General features: G+C 48.6%; 1 protein-coding gene across 1 annotated transcript; it reads right to left on the bottom strand.

The window, feature by feature from the left end:
* Positions 1–508: 508 nt before the first annotated feature.
* On the bottom strand, positions 509–2,697 carry Hand1 (heart and neural crest derivatives expressed 1). Its single transcript, XM_021178269.2, has 2 exons — positions 2,155–2,697; positions 509–616 (listed from the first exon to the last, which is right to left on the bottom strand). The coding sequence occupies exons 1-2, from the start codon at positions 2,695–2,697 to the stop codon at positions 509–511; spliced, it is 651 nt and encodes a 216-aa protein (XP_021033928.1).
* Positions 2,698–22,125: the final 19,428 nt, after the last annotated feature.

Raw genomic sequence — 22,125 nt, 5'->3', positions numbered from 1 at the left:
GAAAACCATCGCTGCTCAGGAGAGATCAACCCAGGCAGCGTCAGTCTTCCTGGTTAGAAACTACCAATTAGTCTTATTGCATTTTAACTCGAGAAGGCATCAGGGTACTGACACAGAGCCAAGAAGGGGACGAGAGAGCGAGCCAGAGAGCGGCGCGACCATGGCCTTTGGGGTTGAGTTCCACCCAGATGGGTTGGAAGGGTGTGTCTTCAGGGGCTTGGTCTTCTCCAGTCCCATCTTGAGTCGAGCCTCCAAGAGCCGCCCTCGGCGGGAAGTGAACATATATATAAATTTCTCTTTCTCTTATGTATTAACAAATTCAAATGACATTGCACGTGCGATCCTAGTGGGTAGTTGCAACCGCCGACCCTCCGGTGCTCCGCAGAGACTGGGCGAAATGCGCGCAGGCACCGGGAGACCCGCCGTAGCCGCTGCGTCCTTTCCTCTCCTCTCCGGGTAGCCAGGTGGGCCAGCCTCGGACGGGTTCTCCGGCGGCGCTGGCCTGGTCTCACTGGTTTAGCTCCAGCGCCCAGACTTGCTGAGGCCAGCCGGTGCGCCCTTTAATCCTCTTCTCGCCTGGCCCCGAGGCAGGAGGGAAGCTTTCGTGCTGCTGAGGCTGTCAATGGACACAAGCAAACAAACAAAAGGCGAGAAAGTCAGGTTTAAGTTATTCAGTTCGGTCCAGGCTTGGAGGGGAGTTTGGGGAACGGGTTGGGAGCAGTAACTGGGCGTCCTTAACTAGGTGACAGATGTCTGTTTGTTGAACCACACAATCAGGATTATAAATATCTGCCTTTATACTCTGAGTTCCTGGGATCCGGGATGGTCTGACCAACTTGAAGAGGTTTACTATTTATTGAGAATTAGACAAGTCTGGGTAAACGGAATCTAGCTTTAAGGCGTCTTGGGCAGAGGAAGCCAGCATCACAGAGGCCTGGTGTGGGAAGGGTGGGAATAGTAACCCAGTCAGTATATATCTCATTCCAGGTTATCAGCCTGGCGTAGGATCTTGGCTTGGATGCAAGTTGGGTGCTGGCTAGTACCAGTGCTGGGAGCCTCCCTCACTACCTAGGGAGGAAAGAATTGGCCTGGCTGCCACAGTCTGGGCCCAGCTCTCTAGCAGGAACCCAGTGAGGTTGCTACTTGCAAGTAGTGCCCTTCCAGGACCAGGATTGGCCCTAGAACCGCTTCCACAAGGTGCTCCTCCCTCCTGCCCCATATCCCCAGCCCAGGCCTCAGGCGGCTGAGGCTGGGAGTCTGTCTTTCCGGTGGCTCCAGGTAACCCAGCCCTACTTTGCCACAGACCCCGAGGGTCAGATAAAAGCCACCGAGCTCCCCAGTCCACATTGCTGTGCCTAGGCCTGAGCCTACCAAACAGGGGGAACTCTGGCGGCCAGAAGTCCCACAGCCCCTAGGTGGAAGATCACTCAAACTGGAGAAGACCCAAAAAGGCTGACTAGGCAAGCGCAAAGGCCAAAGCCCTTCCTGTTTGCTGCATCCAAAGCCTTGAGATTGTCTAGCCCATCACCCTGTCCCAGACTAGATCCAGACTAGGGGCAGACTAGACCCAGCCTTGAGCTGCCTTTCCACCCCACTTTTCCCTCCAGTGGTCTTCTGTTTCTCCAATTAGTATGTTAATTGAGGTAAATAATCCTTTCCAATAAACCCATGGGAATCGGGTAATTCAGATATTCATAATTAAGCAAATGAAAGTATGAAGCCTCGATTTGTATTGGGTTTTTGTGTTGTTTTTTTTTTTTTTTTTTTTGCTTTAAAAACTGTTTTGGGAGATCGTCATACGTTAATGCAGTATTTAAGTCATTTCCTACTTTCATTCTCAACCTGGCTTCCAGAAGGGCCCAAGGAAGACTCAAAACACCTTCAGATTTAAAACAAACTATAGTATAGAATATAGCCACTTCTTGGAAGCCCAAGGTTTTCAGTTCATCTTGTAAGGCCCTAAGATCACTTTTAAAAAGCAAAATTCTATGTTCACTCAGCAATGACTGTGCACACAATGGCAGACTGTGTCGACCTCAGAACTCTCCCTAGTCTTTCAGAATCCCACCCAGAACACAGCTCTGTGTTTGCAGGCCTGCTCTTACTTACCCCAGCCCGCACCCTTGCCTGGAACTTATAAGCCCCGGGACTCACCAACTCCCTTTTCCGCTTGCTTTCGCGACCGCCATCCGTCTTTTTGAGTTCAGCCTTGAAGGCCTCGGGGTCACCTGCTTGTGCATCCTTGGCCAGCACGTCCATCAAGTAGGCGATGTAACTGGTAGCCAGGCGCAGAGTCTTGATCTTGGAGAGCTTGGTGTCGGCGGGCACATTGGGGATGCACTCACGCAGCTCCGCGAACGCGCTGTTAATGCTCTCTGTGCGCCTCCTCTCCTTCTTGGGTCCTGAGCCTTTTCGTTTGGGCAGGCGGCTTCCAAGAGCCTCCAGCCGACCTGGGCTCTGGCTCGGCCTGGCATCCGGACCATAGGCAGCCGCTGCTACTGCAGTGGTAGGTGGTGGCCCGCCGGCAGGGAAATCTGGGGCAGCATCAGCCGGGCTCAGCAGCCAGCTCTGGAAGTAAGGCCGCTCCTGGTGGCAACGCGAGGCCGGGCCAAACAGGAAGGGTTCGTGGAGCATGGGGTGCGGCGGGTGTGAGTGGTGATGATGGTGATGATGTGCGTAGCTGCCCACGAGGTTCATGTTGGAGAGGCTCCTGGCCTGTGCTGTCAGCCCAATTAGCACCGCCCCATGCGCCCCACAGAAGGGGGTCACCGTGGGCTCCAGAGGCAGCGAACTGGCTGGGGTTTGGAGAGTCCTGAGCGAGCAAGGCTGGAGATGACACGAAGGACCTGCCGACCTCTGGAAGGTTTCTGTAAGGCAACGAGGGAGAAGGGTTCGGACTTCCAAAGACCGGGTTTAACCCTTCTGCGGACTCAACCAGGACCCTGCTTATATAAGGCCTCGGCTTTGATGTCAACCTCTAGCCGGAGCCAATGGCAGGAGGAGGGAAGGGGGTGGCGGTCCCAAGTTTTATGCTCAGCAAGCGCCACACAATTCTAAGCTGACCACAGGGACTGAAAACCCGCCCCGCCTATGTCCCTCCCCTCTCCCAGTTCCCCTCCTGGAAGGGCGGGGGCTACGAACTTGAGGCCAGGCCTGCTCACTCCCTGTACTGAACCTACCACCCTTTCTTCATGGATTCAAGGAAAGGATTCTAGAATTATCCCTTGAAAACAGACAGAGCCTCATCAAGACACACACACACACACACACACACACACACACTTGATTTCACAGATAGGGAAACTGAGGACCAGAACAAAACTGGCTATTGTTTTTAGGCCTGAAATTTAGAATAGGATATGCAGCATTCCTGAACCCGAACTGCTCATCGTGGGAGCCTAAGGCCATCGGGCCCAGCAGGGAAGTAGGCTAGGCCCTAACACCTATAGCCCCACCTTTAGGTCCCCTGCTTCAGGCAGGACTTGGAGCTGCTGCCCAACAAGGTGGTCTCCTGAGATCCAGTTCTCGCCCAGCTGCGGACTTCCAGAAGAGCCTTCAGAGGCCGAGGTGGAAGTGGGCGGGAAAGGGAGCGGGGCTTCCAGCTCTTGGGCACTGACCAGTTTGTTCCGGGCTTGGGGGGTGGGGGTGGAGACGGTGGCTGATCTCTGCTCCTCTAGCCTCTCAGGCGCCTGGTTCGGTGTAAACGCCGGCAGGCCGAGCTGGTGGCGAGGCAGCCTGGCGGCGCCTTGGCCCCAAGGCATCTCTGTGGCAGGACTCCCCGGTGTCTTCGGAAGATTCGCACGTAGAGCTAAGGAGCCGGCGACTGCTGGGCTGCTCACTCCATCTGGCTCGCCACCTGCATGAAAATCTTTGATCCTATAAAGATACTTCCACTGAGGCTCACACTGAAAGACACCAGCCCACCCCCACCCCTGGTATCCACGGAGAAATCAGCCTAGGCGCTTCACACTCACCCTGCTGAGGCAGGGAATATCTGTGCAACCTTGTGTTGCTCCCCATCAGCCTAGATTCTCCAAGGCGGGATTCCAAAAAGAGATGGCTTTCCAAGAGTTGATAAGAACTTGGGAGACCAGGCTTTAAGCTTGAAACTCTGGGTCTTCTTCATCTTTTCATTAAGGTCCCTGTCCCTAGGACCCCCCCTCCATCCTCACCAACATTTCTGGTCTCGCTCCTTCCCTAGGTGGGCTTGTGCCTATCAAATGTCAGTTAAGGGGGGAAATGAGATGATGTCAAATTCTTTTTATTTCGCTTCTGATCCAGCCGCTCCGCTGAGGCCCAGCTTGTGTAAGACAATTACCAGGCAGGGACAGTGGGAGAGAGGCCACCGTGCGCAGATGGGATGTGAGGCCCAGTAGCAAGTGGGTAAGTGAAAACGAATGTGGAATAGGTCGTGGGCTCAACAGATGGCACTCCCTGTGTGTGAAATCCTAGGAATGTGTGCGAATTGTGATTTCTGTGTGTCTGTGAAAGTAGTCTCGCTTTGAGGCGTGGATGGAAGCTCAGTCGCTGAGGTCTGAGCCCCAAGGTCCCACCTGTGAGAACTGGTTGTGCAAGAGATTGTGAACAGCAGTGGAAAGAGATCCCGGGAACCTCACTTTCCTGCCCCAGGCGAACTGGAAACCCGCTGCTTTTGCAGGCGCCTGGCGCCCGCAGCGCTGGGGTTGGGCTCAGCCAGGGGCCTGGGGAAGGCTCCCCGGGAAGGCGCCGGTTCCGCAGCTGCGCAGCTGCTCCGCGGGTTCTTGTGCCCTGCGGGTTGGGAGTCACTCTCAGAATGAGGGAACCTGGGTGGAAAGGGCCTGGATTCTCAAGACAGCACAGTTCTGACTCCAGCAGTCTTCATCCTGGACTCCATGACAGGTCCATACATACATACAGGCTCGTCCCTTCGCCGGCACACACAAACACCCGCGTGGTGTTCTTACAGATGTCTTCCACCTTAGCAATAATACAGTGACATGGGATGTGTACACTAATGCAAGATCCACACATTCCTGGGATTGTTTTCCCCTACAGGATGTCTGTCATCCTCTGAGTGGGTTACACATTGGAGCTTCCCATTTGGGTACTCAGGGATACAAGAAGGTCAGTTTTATCAGAGGCTCACTGGATGTAGGGGTATACACATGTTCTCATAATATTTTTTAATTACACTGAATTATTTGGGGGGGACACATGCGTGCTATAATGTGCATGTGGAGTCCAGTTCTCTCCTTGCAGTACCTAAATCCTTGGGATTAAACTGAAGTGGCCAGCCTTGGTGACAAGCACTTTTGCCCACTGAGCCATCTTGCCAGACCACAAGCATTTATTTTATTTTAACTAATTAATTAATAACAGAGTCTCCTCCTGCCTCACTGAGTGTTCTGGGATCTCAGGCAAGGAGGTCACCACCACCACACCCAGTTTTCCTTTGTACCCTTTCTCAAATTCTTCAGAGTTATATCCATAACACAAACTCTCAAGACCCCCAACTTTCCAGGGGAGCTCAGTGGTACAAGTAGCCTAAGGTGTCTTAGGAGACTGAAGCTGGAGGGTAGAGTCGGTCCGGGAGTTTCCTTAACCGGTCAGCCGTGGACAAAAGTCAGGAGCGAGGGGCTAAAGCTAATGGTTTTTCTGGTTTTAGTTCTGGGTTTGTTTGTTTGTTTGTTTTAGTGATGGATAAGTGCATGAAATAGATTCGATACTGAAAGTGTAAAATTTAATGTGAAGGGTTGCAGTTTCTATTCCAAATGCTCGTTCTCACTGTATAGACGTTCGTCAAGTTATACAGATGTTGGGTCTGGTTATTGTGGGTGTGAGATTCTTTTCTATTAATTTGTACATTTTTTAATAATAACTTTTTTTAAAAAAAGAAAATAAACATCAGACTGGGCAGCACAAAAAGCCAGTCTCAAAACCAACAATAGCATCAGCCTTCCCCCAAACACACACACACACGCACACGCACACACACATGCACACAAGAAAAAAGAACACTAGGCAACATGTATATAGACCCACAATAGTTCACGAATAGAGATTCTCATCCATTGGCAGGCTCCATTGCTCCATGGCAACGCACAGTCTACATATTCAATCTGACCTGCACGTGCCTCCTGCATAGTTTCCAAACACCCTGCACACTCGGGGTTTGCACGTATTTACAGTCTTAGAAGATTGTCACATTGACAAAATGAAATTGTACATCAGTGCTCATATTATCAGGTCACCCACAAGGAAAATGGACACTCACACAGGGTCATACCAGCATCCATATAAAAAGGCATAGCTTTTCCCCCCAGCAATGGGAGGCCCTCTTTCTTGACATTACACAGATCACTTAGGCCTGCATATCTGGCCTAAATGTTGCAGTAGAGAATGGATTCAAGTACAAGGTAAGAGCTGTCCCCCACACCCCACAATCCCGGGGGCCCCCTGAAGGCTCCCAAGTCACCTGCTTTCCCAATGAGTATTTAAAAAGGAGAATGCCTCCCAACCCCCTAAAAGTGGCTCAGGAATTGATTCAACAGGGTCTTGTGCAAGACCTGGTGGGACTTGGTGTAGGACATTCAAAATTATGAATATCAAAGAGAGGACAAGGTTTCTAGACTCCAGGCCCAGCCTTCCTAAGTGTGTTGAGTGACACCTGGGGCTCAGATGAGCCCAAGATATAGGGGGGGGGTGGCGCACGGGGACAGTCCACTGTGGTTTTCTCTTTCCTGCCTCAGGCTATGCAATAATGTGGGGGCTTGCATGAATTTGATAAAAAAAAAAAATGACGTTTCCAGCTGTTGGTTTGTGGAGTTGTTTGGTTGTTTGGTCTCCCGATGCCCAGGCTGTAGCTCAGGTTAACTCCTGATCGATCCTGCTGTCCCTGCCTCTGAAGTGCTGTGACTCTAAATGCACCATCCCATCCTGCCCTGTCAAATTCTAGCATCCTCTAGAAACGTATTGTTTCTTTTTCTCTCCAAGCCTCAGTTTCCCCATGTGCAGAGAAGGACATAGGGCTAGCCAATTGAGTTTGTCATTTCTGCCTCTTCAGGATTGGTTACATAGATCCAAAAGGAAGTCGGCTACTCTCCTTCAGTCTACCTCTGCTGATCAAGTCTTGGGAGCCAAGCACTCTGGGGAGTCTCCTGTCAGTCTCACAAAGCCCTTGGTGCCCCTTTAAGTTGATCTGACTCTCATAGAGGCAGGCTTCCCAGGTCTGTCCCCAGTGATACTGGTGACAAGGGGTAGTCTTTCCCAGGTGACAAACAGGAAGAATACCATCCTCTGAGGTTAAATAAATGGTGTCCAGGAGAAGCAGGCAATAGAGGAACTGTTGGCTCTGCTCCCTCTATGCTCCCTCTCTGAATCTGGGTGTAGTTTCCTCTGCCTGCTATGGAGATTCAGTGGAAGCTTGAGTGAGGTTTGATAGGGCTGGGGCCGTCGTTGATGTGCCACAGCACCACATAAAATAAGAAGGAACTCAGCTCACAACAGTCCTGAGTTTTGGACTGAGGAAAAATTGCCCCCTTGACTAGACAGCAACATCTTGTGCTGGACAGCCTGCGAGGCTCCGGATTCTACTGACATGGCTCTGCTGGTGGGGTTCGGTCCTCTCCTTGTTTTACTGGTCCTATAGAACCCAACTGCCGTCCCACAAGATAAAGATTGAGTCCAGGGGAACCCGAATCTCAGTCCCAGACCTTGGGCCTGGTTTTATGTGCTAATGCCCCAGTATGTGTGTGAGGGGTGGGGTCTGCTACCTCCAAGGTCTTAGCTTCCCCGATGGCTCTGGGATGCCCTGGAGAGAGGCCAGCCCCCTTTCTGCTCACCCCACTGCGGCCTGCAAGCTCCTGAGAGCGCGCACCCAGGCGCCCACAGCATACCCCGCGCAAACCCCGCGATCCGTCGAGTCCAGTGACCTTGACGCCACAGGCAATCCCCGCACCGGACCCCTTATCTAAATAGGGCAGTAAATCAAGGACCTGTCAGGGTCCGGGTAATTACAGGAACTCCATAAAAAGGACCCGGCCGGCCGCCTGTTTATATTAGCGCGGTGTAAAATATTCTCGCTGTCTTAGGGAATCGCGTCGCGCAGGAACGCGCCATAAATCAGCCCTCGGGCCATTTGCCGCGGCAGCCTGAGCGCGCAAATCCCTTAAACATTTTTTGGTCGCATCTAAAAAGGGTCTTGGGTTTTCCAATCTGGCCTGACTTGCTCCTCTGAGCAGAAAGAGGTAGGCAGAGAGAGGGACTGAGGTCTCCAGGACGCTGTTAGAAAGTGAAGCCTCCTCGCTTTGGTGTGGGGGACTTGCAGAGATACTGTAGGGACCCACTTCTAGCTTTCCAAGGAAAATGAGACCAGAGAGGGGAAAGGATTTCCCTAAGGGCACACAGACTAATAGGTAGAGCTCAGACCTCCTGAGGCTGGAGAAGCAACCCCTTTCTTGAGATGAGCAGTGGTCTGGTCTGGAAACATCTAAGCCAGAAGTGATTTTTATCTACCGTTAAATTCATAATTTTATGAGAATCCTCTTGTGTGCTCAGTGGCTTCTGAGTCTTTGATTCACTCCCTCTTTTTTGACAGGTGACAACAGAGACCCAGAATAAGAAAAGGTACCTGTGGCAGGGTGTGGTCACACACAGGTCCTCAAGGGCTGGGTCACACACACACACACACACACAGAGAGAGAGAGAGAGAGAGAGAGAGATTGCATAAACCGTATACATTTTTAACAACCTCAAAAAATTCAAAATCTATTTAAGGTAAACCCACCACTCCTGACTTTTTCTAATGAGTAACATAAATCAAGCTTATGGAAAAAAAGAATATTAAATTTTCCGTGTCCTCCCTCCAGGCTGGGACCAGGGGATTCTGAGAGAATTAAACATGGATGTACTTTCTCCAGCCCCCCTTTTTTGCCCCCCCCCATTCTCTCTCTCTTCCGATGTCTGTAAATGACAACGTGTTTACACAAGTTTTTATGTTGTCTGAGCTTCGTCCCGGCTCCGTTCCCTCCTGTGTGTATTTTCCGCACCGAGAGATGTCTGCTTCGGGAAGCCGGGAAGTCTTCAACCTAAACAGAACCCAGTCTGATTGGAAAGTGTATTTATTTGAAAAATCGTAACTCACGGTTTTGGTGAAAACGGCCCCCAAATTTATGGGATGGCTCGGGGTGCGGTGGTCATAAATCAAGAAAACCCGACACCTTCTGCCCTGCCCCCTCCCAGCACCCCAGCACTGGGGTCCTAAGGGAGTCCCTGTCCTCTCAGCTCCTCAGCTCCTCAGTCTCTGCTGCCAGCCCTACAGCACTCAGGGGACCGGAAGGCAGGTGGATTTCTCTCACCAGGCCTGGTGACATCCAGGGCAATTTCATCTGGAGTGATCAGCTAAGCGTGCTGTGTATTTGGGGTATATTCATTTTGTTATGTTAGATTTGGAGTTCTGGTAGTTGCTCTCGGGGCTGCCATCCGCCCAGCCATTTTATACTTAGAGGGTTATCCGGGCTCTGCGCTGGGAAGGTCAGTTTTGAGGCCTGAGTTTTTGCTTCCAAAGTCTGGGAAGAGTTTTCCTTTGTCAGTCAAATTTTAAACTCCTGGGGTGGGGGTGGGGGGTGGGCGGTAGCTCTGGAGTTCAGGTAGTATAGCAGGCATGCATCAGACCCTGGGCAGCTCTGTTCAATTCCCAATACTGTATGAAGTCCCAGCCAAGACCAAACCAACACTCTTTACCTAGCTCGCCCAGTCTTGACGAGGGCTGGGGTTGGGGGTATGTCACACTGACCGCAGAGGCTGCTGACACTCATGATGGGTTGAACTTTTGTATACTTTCCCCTCCCCTTTCTGTTATTTATTTATTTATTTATGTGCTGGAGATAGAGCCAGAGCCTTGCCTGCATACTAGGCAAGCCTCTCCCACGGAACCATCTCACTCCCTAGGACTCCTTCTTTTGACATGATCTCATTGTGAAGCCTTTTGGCTTCAAAGTCATTAATCAAGCTGAGGTTGATCTTGAACTCCCCATCCTCCTGCCTCCATCTCCCAAGTGGATGTCAGGCATAGGCTACCATGCCTCGATTTTTTTTTTTTTTTTTTTTTTTTGGTTTTTTGAGACAGGGTTTCTCTTTATAGCTCTGGCTGTCCTGGAGCTCACTTTGTAGACCAGGCTGGCCTCAAACTCAGAAATCCGCCTGCCTCTGCCTCCCGAGTGCTGGGATTAAAGGCGTGCGCCACCATGCCTGGCCCATGCCTCGATTTTTATAGGTGTATTTCTTACCTTGGTGCTCAGTGCTTGTCACCTGCAGGACCCCCATAGGAACCAGGGACCTCTTTAGGTTTGCCCGGCTAAATGAACCTACCTCAAGGAGAAAATTCAAGGCTCTAAATTCCATTACCTTTTTTCCCCCAGAGAAGGCAAAAGAATATATAAGAATGGAAACCAAAGGTTGTGTGGCAGGCAATCTTCTGAAACCCTAAGGTTGCCAGCCCCCAAAAGCCCCTTGGTTGGGTCTGTCATTCAGACAGAAATAATCAGTTCACAGTATCATTTAGTTGAAAGAAATGCATACATTTCAATGGAGAAAATCTTGTCTGTGGATGGAAGTCAAGAGAGCTGGTATAATACAGCTTGTGTCACAATGGGTGGGGATAGAGGCCCCTCTTCCACCCCTCCCCTCTTTTTAATTTGAGGCTGGAGTGGAGAAACGGATAGCCCCCTCCTCTGCCCTTCTCTAAACCTAAGGTGACCTTGCCCTAAGGGACCAAGAATTCTCTAATTCTCTAATTCCCTAAATTCTCTAGTACTGCTAACAGCCTGGAACAGAAAGCTTAGAGCTACCAGGAACACAGATGTCAAACTATGGAAATGGTCTCATTAACTGAACCCCTGCAGCTTAGTGTAGGTGGGAAATAGGTGTCAACCAAGACCTTCCTTCACCCAACAGCTCTTAGGAAGAGGCTTCAGCCTGACAGACTGATTATTTGAAAGAGATCCAGGCTACATTCGTCATCTCTCCCATCATGGTCAGCTGTAAACACACTTTAAAAGAGAAAAACAAAAAGGGGATTTAGGGTCGACAATGGGGAAACCCGCTTAGCCCTGGGCTCACTGGCAGACGCCTTGGGAGAGACACTAAACTGTATAGCATTTTCCATTTTTTTCCTGTTAGAGTTTAAATCTCATGGGGCTCTTCTCTTTCCCCTTTGCACACAGTGGGGAGGTCTTCATTAAAAAGCTAAGATGGGTGGAAGGCCTTGCATGTGGAATGGAGGAGCACCCCCATCCTGCCCCCAGCTTCACACTGCATCTCCATCCTGTTGTGTTGTCCTGGGGAGGATTTTGCTCTGAATTACAGGGGGGTGGAGGAAAAAACACTGAAGAAGTCAGAATCATTTTATTCCCCGGTACCAGTACCATGGATTGAACCATGGGCTTCGTGTGTACCAGGCAAGCACTCCACCCCTGGAACCAATGCCCCAGCCCTCAGAAACCCCTGAGAAGAAACACGGTGTTTGGGAAAAGGGAAAGGGGGAGGTTAGGATGGGTTTCCTTTTAGGAAGCTTGAATTCGGGCATGTCTCCTCCTGGTGTGGTCTTGCTCCCTGGCCTCTTGGACAGACACCCCATCAAGTCACCCACAAACACCAGGAGACAGAGGTTGTGTTCTTCAGTTTCCTATAAGTCACCCCAGAATATGACTAAAAGAACAACAGGCTTTCCTAGCTGTGAGCAGGCCCCAAGCCCAAACCCAGCAGCCACATTTATTAAATCCATTTCCATCCATGAAAGCAAAGGGTTCCAACAGTCTATTAGCAAAAAAAGGTGGGGGCAGCAAGGGAAGAAACAAAGGTGGCATGAGAAGAGAAAGGAAAAGTCCCAGAAAACAGAGCAGAAATTAATCTAATTGCCTGCTCTCCTCTGCCATAAAATCACAGAGGAAATCAGATCTTTCATGTACATTCGTATAAAAACCAGTCAGAATTCGAGCTCACCAAAACCCATTGTGTCTCCAGCAGAGTCTCCTAATTGAGAGAAATTGAATGTACCAGGAGACCAGGCATCCACGGAGCCAGGTTTCCCCCCCTAGGGCGTTTGCTACGGAGCCAGAGAGAATAAACATGGTTGGAAGCACAGGCTAATCGGCAGGCTTGAGGAGAAGGGGACCTTCTGGAAGCCCAGGGAAGAGTGGAGGCAGGGGCTAGGAGAGGGCAGATGCCTCCTTCTATCCTGTGTTAGGAGGTAATGGTATATCTCTCATAAACAGCTGAGTGTCTTTCTCAGCTTCTCACCTGACGGTGCTTTTTGTTGTTTAATTTCAGCTGTGACAGAACACCAAGATTACAAGCACAGAGGACTGTGGGGTTGGGTGAACAGAAAGATGGAGGGCACCTTTCTAAGAATCGGAACAGTGCTGTGATTTGTAGGCAAAGGCTGTTACACAAACCCTGGGCAAGAAGGAACCACAGAATCTGGCCCCCAGAACCAAGAGTCGCAATGGTCCAGCATCACCTCCTTCTCTGGACTCTCCTGGGCACACGGACTCATTGCACCTGCTAAAAACACATCACTAACTAGCAGTGGCACTAGAGGAGAGTGGGAGGAGTCAGCTTTATCCCAGCAGAAGGAAAATAAATGTGTTAGTTCTCATTGTCAGCTTAGTTCATTCATTTATATGTCCTTTGTTTTTTAGAAAATGTATTTGCTACATTTAAGAACTCCTTCACAGTCCCTGTGGAGAGAGCTTATTGCACACAGCCCTTAAGGGAGGGTCTGCTCTCAGTAAGCTGAACTGTAGACAGTGAAGCAGGGAAAGGAGATACAAATTTCAAGGGGAGGGCAAGTAAATTGTAGCTATAGTTCAGTGGATACAGCAACACTAGGGTGACGTGGGGGAGGCACCAGGTTTCCAGTCCCTGCACTGAGGCTGTGGGTGGAGGCAAGATCAGTTCTGCCTTTAAAAAAGTACAGTTAACCAAGAATGAGCTCTTTACCTACAAAAATTATCCCTCTTGTTAGCAATAGGCTGTCAGGGAAGCCACTCTACAAACAGTATCTATACCAAAAGTTACTATACAAAAGGAATCAATGGGAAGAATAGGCACATAAGAGCACAGGAGAGAGTCTGACTTTTCTTTGTTTTTTTTGTTTGTTTGTTTGTTTGTTTTGTTTTGTTTTGTTTTTTTCGAGACAGGGTTTCTCTGTGTAGCCCTGGCTGTCCTGGAACTCACTTTGTAGACCAGGCTGGCCTCGAACTCAGAAATTCACCATCCCTGCCTCTGCCTCCCAAGTGCTAGGATTAAAGGCGTGCGCCACCACTGCCCAGCGAGTCTGACTTTTCTTTTCTTTTCTTTTTTTTTTTTTTTAATTTTGGTTTTTTGAGACAGGGTTTCTCTGTATAGCCCATGGCTGTCCTGGAACTCACTCTGTAGACCAGGCTGGCCTTGAACTCAGAAATCCTCCTGCCTCTGCCTCCCGAGTGCTGGGATTAAAGGTGTGCACCACCACGTCCGGCGAGTCTGAATTTTCTTGATGGTAACAATCTACCTTGACTGACCTGACTAGGGGTTGTTTCGTTTTTCATCAAAAGCCAACATATTCTTAGATACAGTGGTGTTGTCTCCACTGTCCTACCTCAGACACAGAACATGAAAGACTCCAAAACATATTTGCTGAAAGAAATAATTGGTTACATGCAGCTGTGGGATTCAATGGGCTCTAAAGCTAATGCTCTAAAAATATAAAAAAATTAAAAAAGCATAATTGCACACAAGTATATCCGTTACTAGGACTCCTGGCATGCAAACGTGCATGCTTTTTCTCCAAGTCTTGTCTCTTGATCTAACAGACTCCTGCCTGCTCTTTCTGATATTTTTTGGTGCTGTCTTTGCCTGTGGCAGCCCACACCATCAACAAAGGTCAGAACTGAGATGTGGCTTCCCTGCCTTGTACTAGACAGAACAGCGAGTATAGAGGTTTTCTTCAGGCTTCAGGGTGAACAAAATGTACAGAAAACATCGGAACCAGGGTAGATGGGTGTTTTCGTTTCACAAATGTGTAGTTCTTCCTCCAGACCCTTGCGGCTAAGTCTCCTGTTCCTGTGTACAAGGGTGACAGGATCCTGTGCCACCACCCTCTCATGTATTCGCCACTTAATATCCCAGGGGCTTGGGGAAGGGCACCAGAGAACGCAGATTCAAACCCCATCTTCCCAGCACTAGGGAGGCAGAGGCCGAGGGGTGGCCACAAGTCTGAGGCCAGCTTGGTCTACAAAGTGAGTTCCATTCCAGCCACAGGGTAACAAGTGAGACTCTACATCAAAAGCAGCAAAACAATCAACGAAATAGCCTACTTTGAAACAATAATCCCTAATAAAGCTATGTAATATTAGCTACAGCTGTTTTACATGTCTGCATGTATATTTCTGGGAGCAGTGCTGAGGACCTAATCCAGGGCCTTGTAAATCTGAGGCTATTCCCTAACACTATTTACTGTAATGTACTTATAGTGAGTAAATTACAAGAAATATTGACAGTAATTAAAGAACTCAAACCCGCCATGCAAACAATGTATTTCCTCGGCTTTATCCCTTCATTCCCAATCACTGTGTCCTAAGAATACTTTCTACTAATTAGACATTATGTCTAGTTGGCTTTTCCTTTAAATTATTATTATTATTTTTTTTTTTTTTGGTTTTTCGAGACAGGGTTTCTCTGTATAGCCCTGGCTGTCCTGGAACTCACTTTGTAGACCAGGCTGGCCTCGAACTCAGAAATCCACCTGCCTCTGCCTCCCAAGTGCTGGGATTAAAAGCGTGCGCCACCACCGCCCGGCTAAATTATTATTTTTTTAAAGATTTATTTATTATTATATCTAAGTACACTGTAGCTGTCTTGAGATGCACTAGAAGAGGGCGTCAGATCTCATTACAGATGGTTGTGAGCCACCATGTGGTTGCTGGGATTTGAACTCAGGACCTTTGGTACTCTTAACCACTGAGCCATCTCTCCAACCCTTAAATTATTTTTTAATAATATATTCTACTATTTCTTCAAGAATTTCATGCAGCATATTTTGATCAGATTCACCTTCCTACGTTTTTGGGGGTGGGGAGTTAAGATGGGGTTTCTCTATGTTAATAGCCCTGGCTATCCTGGAGTTTGCTTTGTAGACCAGGTTGGGCTTGAACTCACAGAGATCTATTCTGGGATTAAAAGTGTGCATCATCAGGCTGGGCAGTGGTGGCGCACGCCTTTAATCCCAGCACTTGGGAGGCAGAGGCAAGGGGATTTCTGAGTTTGAGGCCAGCCTGGTCTACAGAGTGAGTTCCAGGATAGTCAGGGGCTATACAGAGAAGCTGTGTCTCAGAAAAAAAAAAAAAAGTGTAGGTCATCAAGCCTGCTCACCTCCCTACTGTGTGTGTGTGTGTGTGTGTGTGTGTGTGTGTGTGTGTGTGTAACCATGTCTAGAAAAGAAACGTACACAACGCATACTCAGTATACAAACTGTTAACACATTTGTAATACTTTATTTTTTTGCTAATATCTTTATTGAGCTATAATTTATATCATTTATATTGTTTTGTGTGAAACTTCTTATTGCATTCATTCATTCATTCATTCATTCATTGAGACAGGGTTTCTTTGTGTAGCCTTGGCTGGCTGTTGTGGAACTCGCTCTGTAAACCAGGCTCACCATGAACTCACAGAGATCTGCCTGCCTTTGCTTCCCAAGCACTAGGATTGAAGGGGTGCAACCGCACCACCTGACCACATTGACTTATTTTTGTCCTTGTGGTTGGGGTTGGCATGCATGTGAGTATGTGGAGGTCAGTAGACAATTTGTAGGAGATTCATGCTCACCTTCTGCCACGTGAGTCCTGGAAACCAAGCTCACATTGTCAAGCTTGGTGGCAGGTCCTGCTGAACCATCTTGCTGGCCCATTTGTCTTATTATTATTATTATTATTATTTTATTATTATTATTAGTAGTAGTAGTAGTAGCATCAGCAGCATCAGCTGGACTTTATGACAGGATCTTAGGTAGCCTGGGCTGGTCTCAAACTTGCTACATAGCAGAGAATGGCCCTGACAGTTAGGATTATCAGCATACTCCAATACAGCTAACTTATTTTATAAAAATTCTAGACAGGATGATTATCCTCCTAGACAGAAGAGGTGCAAACATAACAGAGAGTTTCTGTTTGCCTTCTCTCCCCCGACACTGCCATCGTACACAACTGAGGTACATTTATCAAAACTACGATGCTAACAGTGATGCGTTGCAGTCCAGCCAAACGCCGGGCTTTATTTAGCTGTCGCCACTTTTTTATTTAGGTCCCTTTTCTGTGCTTGGATCCCGTTCAGGAAGGGCAGTTGTGTTTTGTCTTAGTCACTTGTGAGGAGGTCAGACTGTTTCTAGGGCGGTTTACCTTTGACCAGCTGATTGTTTTTTTTTAAAGGTCCAACTTCAGGCATCATTAAAGTCTTCACCTAATTAATACAGTGGGATTAAAATAGACTGCACAGGGGCCAGCTTCTTTGCTTGTCCCTGCAAAAGCAGGGCTCAGCTGTAAGGAACTGAAGAGTCTCGGTGCTGTGTGCCTTACAGAATCCCATCATCTCTGGGGTTCTTAGCTGTGTATCTCGTGCTGGGCTAACCTGGGGCACGGTCAGACTTCAGTAAACTGTGAAAAGTCAAGGTTTGCAGCTAGATCCAGAGTCCAGAAGTCGTAGTACGTGTCTACTTCCATGTACATCCTTAGGATGCTGAGACATCAGTATGAGCTAATGTTTAACCTCCTTATCCAAGATCACACAAGCAACCATAATTAAGCCAAGTAAGAAACACACACACACACACACAGTGCATGAAAGCAGGAACAGGGAAATGGCTCAGTGGGTAAGGGTGTTTGTTGCGTTGCCTGACAACCCAAGTTTGATCTCCATTATTTGCACAATGAAAAGAGAGAACCCGGGCTGGTGAGATGGCTCAGTGGGTAAGAGCACCCGACTGCTCTTCCGAAGGTCCAGAGTTCAAATCCCAGCAACCACATGGTGGCTCACAACCATCCGTAACGAGATCTGGCGCCCTCTTCTGGAGTGTCTGAAGACAGCTACAGTGTACTTACATATAATAAATAAATAAATAAATCTTTAAAAAAAAAAAAGAAAAGAGAGAACCCATTCCCCACTGGTTGTGCTCAGACCTCTCACACAGTGGCACCCATGGATACACACACAATAAACAAACATTACAAACTAGGAGTCTCAGTGAACAAGGGTTGCATGTGAGTAATAGAGGTGAATATGAGGGGAATCCACACATATGTGAGCACCCCGCTGAGTCCCGCACATGCACATTCCTGTACAACAGGCGCCGTTACAAGCTAGCTCACCTAATTGGCCCCAGGTCTACTTCCTCATGTTTGCTTGAGTTGGTCTCACCTTGTTCAGAAATACAGGCATAGCCGCACAGTAGTAGAATATGATTAGGATTGGATTATTTTGTTTTTTAATGAACAGAACAGAAAAATGTCAGAATGCTTTTCACAGGTGTTGTCCTGGGCAACTTTTTCTTGTTACTTTTATTTTTAGATTTTTGTGTGTGTGTTTTGTTTTGTTTTTCCAGACAGGGTTTCTCTGTGTATCTTTGACTGTCCTGGAACTCACTCTGTAGATCAGGCTGACCTCAGACTCACAGAGATCTGCCTGCCTACCTCTACCTCCCAAGTGCTGTGACCAAAGTCTCACGCCAGCCTTAGATTTAAATTTTTTATTTATTATTTTGCCTGTGGTGTGTTCAGTGTGGGGGCGGGGGGGGCAATATGTGGTGGTCAGAGGACAAACTGTGGGAATCTCCCCTCCTTTCACTGTGGGTTCTGGAGAAAAGACTCAGTTTATCAGGTTTGGTATAAAAACATTATTTCTCTCTCTCTCTCTCTCTCTCTCTCTCTCTCTCTCTGTGTGTGTGTGTGTGTGTGTGTGTTCTTTTGACACAAAGGCTCCTGTATATCCACATCCACGATGGCCTAGAACTCACTACGTATAGCTGAGACTATGGTCAAACTTGTCTCAATCCCCCTGCCTCAACCTCCCACATGCTAGGATTACCGGCATGTGCCACCACACCTTGTTTATGTGAAACTTTCACTTTAAGATGAGCTCTGGGTCTGAGGGAGTGTGTCTACCTCTTGAGAGTTCTTATCACTGGTCCTGGCAGTCATGAGATTCTGAACTGGCACTTAGAGGTGTGGTGACCCGTTTCCTCTTCCTATTAAACTGAGGGATTCTGGGAGGAGAGGATGGAAGTATCAGAAATTATCTAGTCCATCCCTATTCCTGTCAAGGTCCAGGTGCAGAAAAACGAGATCAGAGAGGAGTGGGACTTGCTCAAGGTCACACAGCAAAGCTGGGACTTGGGAATGAAGACTCGAATGTTCCCTTTTTGTCTCCACAGTGAAAGTCCTTGGGATTTAGGGGAACCGCTCTGGAGGCCCACAGCCCAGGGACATGACTGTGGAATGTGTTGGAGAAGTAAGACGCCTTCCTTTGCAGGCCTGACAAGCCAACAGGCCTACGTGTGGCAAGAAGGGGCTATGGTTATCTGCCACCCGCCTCTGTTTCGTTTGGTCTGTCAAGTCCGACAGCAAAGTGCCCCAAACGTGTGAGGCTTGATAAAGGTGGAAGAGACAAGGGTGGGGATGCCAGGACATCAGGGACCAGAGCCTGAGAGATGTTGCAGAGCCTCTGTCCCTCCGGAAGCCCCTCCCTGGGGATTCTGGTGGAGAGTCCCCACAGCTAGGGGACTGAGTCCTCTCCATCACAATACACAGCAGATACACTCTCAGACTTGTGTGTTGAATTTAGACGTTTTAAAAATTAATTTTACAAAACTAAAAAAAAAAATTCTTACAGGTGTCAAGTGTTGTGTTGAGCATATCCCTCATCCCCACCCCCAACCCTCCTCAAGTAATTCCCTTCCTTGCCCCGCCCCTTGCCCCGCCCCCTGTCGGTCTGCCTGCATAGTTCTCTTTCATTTAATCTTTACATGTGTTTTTAATGTGATCATATAAAACAAAGAATCACAACTGGGAGAAAACATATTGGTTTGGTTTGGTTTGGTTTGGTTTGGTTTGGTTTGGTTTGGTTTGGCTTGGTTTGATTTGGATTTTTGAGATGGGTGTTTCTCTGTGTAGCCCTGACCCTCCTGGAACTCACTCTGTAAACCAGGCTGGCCTCGAACCTCCCTAGTGCTATTATTAAAGGCGTGTGCTGCCACCACCACCCAGCAATAGAACCATAGAGCCATAGAGCCTCTGTGCTTCTAGGTACTGAATCCAGATCTTCATGCTTGATGGCACATGCCATTAGCTGCTGAGGTGTCTGGCCAGCCCATATCTGCCCTTCTGTGATTGCTTCCATGTTCGTAATATACTTACTTGTCTCCAGCTGCATCCATCTTCCCGAGGACAACATGACTTCACCCCTCATCACTGGCTGTATGCATGCACCACATTTTCTTTATCCCTTGATGGACGCCTAGCTTGGCTCCACGGCTTACCTATTGTGCACAATGCTTAATAATGCAGGAACCCAAAAGGTGCACTGGATTTCACATTGGACTATGAAGTTGCAGTGGCAAACGTACCACTGTACGGTCACAAAAAAAACAGACATGTGGATTGAGGGAACTGAACAAAAAATAGACCTGAGTAGCTACAGTCACCAGAATCTTGACAAAGATGCCAAAAATATACACTGGAGGAAAGAGAGCCTCTTTAACAAATAACGCTGGGGAAACTGGGTGTCTGCACATGGAAGAGTGAGAATGGACCCTTATCTTTCTGTAGGAAAATCAACTCCAAATGGACCACAGGCTTTTTTCCCCTGAGAATGGTTCTCAGAAGCCTATCCTCACAGCATCATAGACCTGTATCATAGGCAAGGCACCACCACGCCTATGATGCCATGTCCAGCTAGATCTTTATTATTTTTATATTTTATTAGACCTATGTGTTTCGTGGGGTAGAGTAAAGGTGTGTGGAGATCAGAGGACAACTGGAGAGAATAGATTGTTTCCTTCTACCGTGTGGGTTCCCGGACTGAGCTCTGGGTCATCAGAGTTAGCTGCAGGTAACCTTACCTGCTGAGCCATCCCCACCCCCCACCCCCACCAGCTAGATTTTGTAGAAGTCCATCACATCGTTCTTCTGAGTCTCCTCCTCCTCCCACTTCCTGCTCCCCTTCCTCCTCCTCCTTATTCTTCATCACCATCACTTTGTGGTGCTGGGGATGGCATACAGGACTTCCACATGCTAGGCAAGCACTTCAGCACAGCACTGCATCCAAGCTGATTATTAGTTTCCATATAGAAAGCAATACAGAATTTGGGGAATGAAACACAACACTCACACGCCTGTCTCCAGAATGGGATCACAGACCATTCCTTTGTTTTTCTCACTTAGGTCAGGAAGGGTGATGATGGGTCATACGTACTTCATATGACCTGGATGTCTGATGAAGACACAGTTATTGGTTGTCCTGAGTTTGGGGTTTGTTGTTTGTTTGGTGTGACCATGACATCATGTGCGTGATTTTCTTTTACGTGTTGCCCCTCTCCTGTGTGTATGTGTGGGTGAACATGCACATGTATGTGGAGGTCAGGGGCTGACATTGGATGCCTTCCTCCTTGTCTTCCTCCTCCTCCTTCTCTCTCTCTGCCTCTGTGTGTGTGTGCTCTTCTCTTCCTTCTTCCTCTTCCTCTGCTTCTCCTCCTCCTTCTCCTCCTCCTCGTTCCTCCTCTTCCCCTTCATCCTCCTCCTCCTCTCCCACTTCTTCCTCCTCTTGTCTTCTGTCTCCTCCTCCTTATCTTCCTCCTCCTCCGCCATCCCACCCCACCCCCTTTCTCAGACAGGGTTTCTCTGTGTAGCCCCAGCTGCCCTAGAATTCACTCTGTAGACCAGGCTGACCGCAGACTTAGAGATCTACCTACCTCTGCCTCTCAAGTGTTGGGATTAAAGGTGTAAATTTTATTCTTATTTTTTAATTATGTGTATCTGTGTCTGGGTTTGTCTCAGAAGCCAGGAGAGGGCAGTGGGTTCCTTGAAGCTGGAGTTAAAAACCACTGTAAGCCAGTGTGCTGGGAACCCAGCTAAGGTCCTCGGCCAAAGCAGTACGTGCTCTTAACCTCAGAGGCATCTCTCCAGCCCCCAAATTTTACATTTTTATTATGTGAAAAAGAATCTTTTTTTCTTATCATTCATGGTTCTTCCAGCCCTTTAAAAGCCACTCAGAGTGTGGGTTTGCTACTGAAAAAAGCTAGGCGTTTTCATTTGAGAAAAGGTCTTACATAGTCCATGCTGGCCTCAGATCTCTATATACCTGAGGATAACACTCAACTGCTGATTCTCAGGGACCTCTGGGGTCCCAGGACAGGACGGACCCTGGACTTCCCGGCAGGAAGCACTCTACCTACCGGACCACACCCCAGGCCACACCCCTAGCCCAAGGACTGTCTGCTTTGCAAATGTGGTACCTCACCTTGGCACATGGCATCTCACCCTCTCGGTTGACAAACCTGTCTTCATATCCTGTTACATGAGGGGTAAGAGTCACCCTCTATTTTAGTACTTTCACTGAACAGAAAGCAGGGGCTGGCTAGGAGGACTGTTTTCTTCTTGGTCTTGTTCCTTCTGTTTTTCCCAGTTTCCTAAACTTAGCAGAGCCTCAACAATCTGTTTTTCTCAGGTGCTGACACTCCCCGCCCCCCCATAATGTTAGAACTGAAGGACAGTCTGTAATGGGTGGCCCTTTCCAGACCTGCCTCCTTCCCCTTTCCTGTAAAGGTTGGGTAGCTGGACTGACAGCGTACATCTGCCTCTTGCCTCCCAGGGCTGCCTCAGGTATTATCCTGTCCCCCATGGGTGGCCTGGGGTGAATGACTGGCCACTGTGGATTCACAGGGTCCGCTGGCCTTCCTAGCAAGGCAAGTCCTGCAGGCAGTTCATGCTCACAGCTCCCCAGGGATCGACCTCCGGAACCATCTCTGGCTTCTTGCCCTCCGTGATCCCGCTTCCTGCCTCTTCCGAGCCTGACAGTTTCTCAATAAAGGGATTGCACAAGAATCACTGTCTCAAGCTT

The sequence above is a fragment of the Mus caroli genome, unplaced genomic scaffold (assembly GCF_978045245.1).
Source record: "Mus caroli unplaced genomic scaffold, Mus_caroli_1 scaffold_13, whole genome shotgun sequence".
Classification (NCBI taxonomy): domain Eukaryota; kingdom Metazoa; phylum Chordata; class Mammalia; order Rodentia; family Muridae; genus Mus; species Mus caroli.
This window is presented reverse-complemented; position numbering and strand designations above follow the sequence as displayed.